The sequence below is a fragment of the Gavialis gangeticus genome, unplaced genomic scaffold (assembly GCF_001723915.1).
Source record: "Gavialis gangeticus isolate Ggan-Ray unplaced genomic scaffold, GavGan_comp1, whole genome shotgun sequence".
Taxonomy (NCBI): domain Eukaryota; kingdom Metazoa; phylum Chordata; order Crocodylia; family Gavialidae; genus Gavialis; species Gavialis gangeticus.
The window spans coordinates 29,159,607-29,165,364 of NW_017728993.1; the positions used below are offsets into that span (position 1 = coordinate 29,159,607).

The 5,758-nt window shown below is 39.4% G+C and overlaps 1 protein-coding gene across 1 annotated transcript in view; it reads right to left on the reverse strand.

Moving 5' to 3' along the window:
- Positions 1-5,758, reverse strand: part of PIGK (phosphatidylinositol glycan anchor biosynthesis class K) — a gene marked incomplete at its 5' end in the record, with an annotated part of 178,743 nt that overhangs the window by 164,119 nt on the left and 8,866 nt on the right. Inside the window, 2 exons of the mRNA XM_019528326.1 lie at positions 885-1,031; positions 2,472-2,607. Coding sequence (XP_019383871.1) covers positions 885-1,031; positions 2,472-2,607 — 283 coding nt within the window. The remainder of the gene's footprint in view (positions 1-884; positions 1,032-2,471; positions 2,608-5,758) is intronic.

Consider the following 5,758-nt stretch of genomic DNA (forward strand, 5'->3'; position numbering starts at 1 on the left):
CAGGCTGGTAGAGTTCCAGCCTGCAAGGGGCTGCTTGGGGCTAATGGGAGCGGGAGGAAGGTGATCAGGCAGAGGGCACCACATGCACGTGGCTCCCAGGCAGCATGGACAGCAGCTCCCACAGCTCCCCACAAGCAAGGCTATGGGGGGGTGGGGAACAGACATGTCAGGAGGGCAGGGAGGCACAGGCAACACTGCCCACCACCCCACCTCCTCTCCAAGCTAAAGCCACAGTCTGAGGGGAGCGGCAGTGGCAGCTACACCATAGTGGTGGGGTACAGCCGTGCCCTGGCAACTGGCACCAGAAGGTGAGGGCAGCGCATCCCCTCCCTGCCCCCACCTTGTCTGTTACTCCCATGCTGCTGACAGCATGGCTGGCACAGGGGTTCTGGCAGCAGTAGCAGCAATGAGTCTCACTGCTCTACTCTGCCCTCCTGTGCCGAGTCCCACCTGCTGCAGCGCGAACACGACTCCTACCCATGCCAGTCCAGCCAGGCTGCAGCTGCACGCCTGCTGTTGGAGGACACATCTGAGGGGGCATATACCCACCACCAAGCCCTACACCCTCCCCCCATCCCACACACCCACCCCTTGCTCCACACACTGTAGGGCTTGGGCCTAGGGGTGGGGAGCAGTGGGTCAGGCATGAGGGGCACCAGCAGGGCCAGGAGATGTTTTCTACCTTAACTGGCCATCGATGTTTACAAATGGGTCCTGGTACAAAAAAGGTTGAGAAACACTGGTCTAAAACTGGTATCAGCTGATTAAGTATATAGATACTGCCCATAAAATGCTGAAAATTTTTGCTTTACTGAGTATTTCAGATTTATTTTTCCACCTGATGAAATTTCATTCTTACTAATCATACTCTATTATTCAGCAACAAAATCATAAATCACATATGTAAACCTGTTATTACCAGTCATATAAATTAGGATATTGCTCTTGTCATCAGAAAGAAGACGCTTGGATCGAGGTGTGATTGGTGGGATTCTTCCTGTTAATACACGCAAGAAGTTCTCAACAGTAACCTACAAATGTAAAACGGAAATAATTTCTAACTATCATCAAGGATATATGTAACACTCCTACATGGAGGTTCCATAAAATAATAGCCCCCAAAAATACATGCTACAACTAATAAAGTGCACTAAAAAATGGCGTAACTTGCATTACCATGTTTTCCTGCTCAAGGTTTTATTGCATTATTACTATTACCCTATTAAGATGAACCTGTTACTTGATATAATTGTTTTCAAAGTTAATAAAACACACATCTATAGCCTCTCTAATCCTCTAAACACATATTCAGTGATTTGAACACCTGTCACACTGTACAGCTTTGCTCTATAAAACTACTTATATATTCATAAAATCCCCCATATTAGTATGTTACCATGGACAACTTATTAATAAATATGACAAAGCTTCAATATCCTCTACAACAGAGGCAAGAAAACCATTCCTGTGGCACAGGCTTTTAAATGATCAGATGTGGTCCATCTGCACAGCAATCATAAACCATTCCATAAATCATCGGAACCACTTGTTCCGAATGTAGATTTGAAAAAGCTCAAAAACTCTAGCAATGAATTCAGATTCATGACAACTATCATGATAACATAAAGAACCTAATCTTTGCACTTCTGCTTTATACACTCATAACCGTATTAAAAATAAGTCAGAATTCAACACTATCTAGTGTAAACTCTAGTCATTAAATTAGGCATGGTTTTCTGACATATATTATATGAGAATATTTTTGCTTTATCAATCATTTTATTTTGTACCACTACTTAAAATCCCAGGAACTGCAATCTAAGCAAAGACATGCTAGGAAACAGAGAGAGAAAAAAGATTGCCTCAAGTAGTACTTTCTGAAAATAAGAATGGAGTGAAATGTAGCATATATTTCCCTTCAACAGTAATTTTAAAGTAAGTAGTAAATGATTACTTGCAGAAATGTATGCTTTAAATTTTGAAAAGAATAAACATTTACATTAGACCCTGATTGCACACATAGCCATGCTTAATCTAAAGCCGGAGAATAACTCCACTGAATTAAACTGAATGGATCATGTTCTTGAACACACATGTATGTTTTTGCAAGACTGGATAATGAGCTTGTCATTTTGCTTAAAGACTGTGGATGGCGATTTAACAATATTTTCATATTATAAACATATAGAAGATCCTTAATATACAGCAGAAGATCCTTCTATAGTAGAAGAACACATCCTTTAAAATAAACTAGTGTTTTAATAATAGTTTTATAATTTAGAAAGATGCATAGGGTTAGAATGAAACTTAGTTTTTTCATTAAAAATCAATTGATAATTTTTATATACACACGTATATTGATAATTATTAAGGGGCTAATGCAAAGGTCCATAAGAAGAATTGAGACTTAGATAAGATCTTAAACCAACATTACAGACAAATGTTGGGTTTGTCAAATGAAGCACTGTGACCTCATAGCTTCTGTAATCCACTTCCACATCATCTCCATAGACGTTTAGCTCCATGTTTTTGTGGCTAAATACAGTTGCTGGCTTAGGGTTCCGGGAGTTACATGCCATATCATCTGCTAGCATCAGGACGATGTGACTGGGAAAAATAAAAAACGTTTCAGAAGGAAAGCTGTAGGCAATATTGATCCATTATGAAAACAAAATTCTAAAAAAGAAAGAAAACTGTATTGGTTATAAGAGATGTCTTTCCCTGTTTGGTGTCCACCACCACAACAAAGCTACCAAATAAACATACAACGTATGTTACAATATTTTTCTTTGGTTAACGTCAGCAAAGTGACCAATGCTATCCAAATGGAACTGCTGCTGCTCCAAAAACTCTAGTCCAGTTTAGAGGACTAGAATTTAGTAGGACTCCCTTTCAGGAACTGGGCGTTAGTAAATACGAGACAGAATATGGGTTGCACTAGGGAAAAAAAAGAACAGTAAATTGCCTTAATGAGGATTTTCTTTATTTACACTACCCTATTCCAATATAAAGCCTTCTTATTGGTATTGAAAACAGAAGGTTTTAAAAGTGACTATGGAAAAGACAGATGGGCAAATATACTTCTCATTTACTTAGATAAGTGCATAAACTGTACGTACACAGAATTTGTCAAACAACAATACAAGACATTAGGTTAAAGGATCATTATTAGGCCTACCATCTGGTACCAGGGTTTGGAAGACTCAGTAATGCTCTATCAAAAAGACATATAGAAATGAGTAATTACATAATACTGGGGGAAAACTTTTCCACACATAGACTTTGAATAGAGGTAAATGTTAAATTACTATGCATATTTACCACTATGTGTGAGATTTAAAAATATATGCAAAATATGTATCCACATGCAAAAATGTGTCACCGTATACAAATTTCACCTAAATTGCTGCCACTGTCATCCTCTTAGAGGAATGCCATGTTGCCCCCAATTCACTGGGAAAGAATTGGATGAGGCCAAGCTTTCTGCAGTGCTAAGAACCCTGTGTAATGTTCCCAGAAGTCACAGCACCACGGGGCTGGAATGTCCTTCAGAAGTTCATCCAGTCCAGTTTCACTCTCAAAGCAGGAACATCCCTAAATTATCCCAGGCAAAAGTTTGTCTAACCTGTACTTAAAAACTTAGTGATGGAGATTCTACAGCCTCCATAGGAAATCTGTCCCAGTACTTAACCACCCACATAACTAGAAAGTTTCTCCAACTAACCAAATGCAAAAGTTCCTTTTGTTCATTTACACATACGGAAACAGGATTGGGGGCAGAGCCTAGGGCGCCATCCCTTTCAGAGCAGCGTCCAGTTAGCAGTCAGATGGCCTGCATGTATGCAAAGCACTTGTCTGCACACAACCACTTGTATATTATTTTATAGTGTACACTCATTCAAGCTAGGCTAGCTGAAGAGCAGTAACTCAAGTGTAGGTATTTTGAGTTAACTCTGCAGTAACCATGTATCTTAAATATGATACAAGGTGCTACACTCTGAACAGGAACCAAACTTACCCCTCCCAGCATTTGTCATACAACTGATGCACTGTAAACCTTAACTAAAACATCCCCTCTCCTCCTCCAAGCCCAGGGCCTTCTGACTCCTGATCCAATATCTATCCACTGAAAAGGTTTCAAACACTCAAGTCCACTATTAATGCCATAGGACTTTTCAAAACAGCAGCAATATTTAAAACAATTTTTCTCTCTATGCCCAATCCAATGGGCACAGCAAGCTTTACAATACAAAGAACAGTGATAAATGTGATAATATTGCCTTCTTACAGGCAATATTATTCATTGGGTAAACCAGCACAGGTGTAGACATGGTGGATATTTTCCTTTATTTAAAAAAAAAAAAATGTACACACACACACCTTTGTATTAAGCTTGACTAAGCACACTGTTTACATAATACAACTTGGACCAAAATAAACCATCTATCATACACAAATAAAGAATTTAAAGCCTCCTCTACCAGCAAAGACCCACAGAAGTGGCACAACAAACCTAGGAAACTTCCACAGCATTAGAGAAAAGGGAGATATCAGAGGTTCCCAAGGAAAACTGTCAAATATTCTACCCTGTCCATGGGGATACCAAATTCAATTTTACAAAGAGACACGCTCCAGCCTGAGAACAGCATAGCTATCCCACCAAGCCACATTACCATCAGCCACATCAGCTACAGCAGTACCTCTAAAAAAGCATGTAGCAAGGGGTAATGCTAGAAGTCACATTGCTCTCATTGCTTTGTTTTCCTTATGGCATTTTCTCCTGCTCCTAAAAGGAGTGTTCTTCATTAAGCAGGTGTTTCCTACATGCCTCCCCTGACCTACAGATCCTGAATTTAGCATAAATGCTCCCTGGACCCTTTATAAGCCTGGAGAAGCAGACGCCCATTCTTTGTTTCTTCTGCTTTGGGGCTTTTTCCTAAATAAACAAGAATTATTCTTCCTGCATGAAGCTTTGGCAAAGCAAGAAATAAAAAGGGCAGTGATCTGTTGCTTTCTACAGACCTGAAATATGCACGGCAACAGATTAAGGCTACTTATGCAGAACCATCCAACATTAGACAGCTATTCCAGGCAACAGACCAATATCAGACAGCCTGTTTTGATACAAAGCATGGGTAAGATATGAAAAGGTTTCCCGAACAATTAGTTTGTGTGAAAAATCAATGTACACCTAGGATTCTTTCATCCTTCTCCAACTTTGTCTGGTTTCCTCTACAGAAATTTTAAAAAAATGTATGCTTGCCCAGGCTGGCCTATTTCTAGTCACACCAAGTAGAAACAGCATGGAAATTTAATTCTAGATTCCTTTATCTTATTCTTGACAAGCATAAAGAATATTTGTATTTTCAAGAAATTATAATATAGTATAACCAGTTCCCAAGTGAAGTCAGAGACTTATGCATTGGCTTAATGGAGTTGGACCTCAACTAAAACTCTGAAAAAATTATACATAACAAGCAGGTAGAATACGAAAGATTTTGAGCTTTATAAAGATAATGTCTTCCACTAAAAAGCAGCTCTTGCTGTTAAACCTTAAGTAGAGATATGATATTTGTAATGTAGAGTGACAAGTAGCTAGGTGGAGCCAATAGTAAGTGAAGCCAACATTATGTTTCCTCAACCATAAGCTGTGATAAAAGAAAGTCTTATTCTCCACTGTTTTTACACCATAAGTAACTAACAGTGCCTGTCAGTTATCCTGTCATTAAAATATCACTCCTAGTGCCCTCCCTCCCAC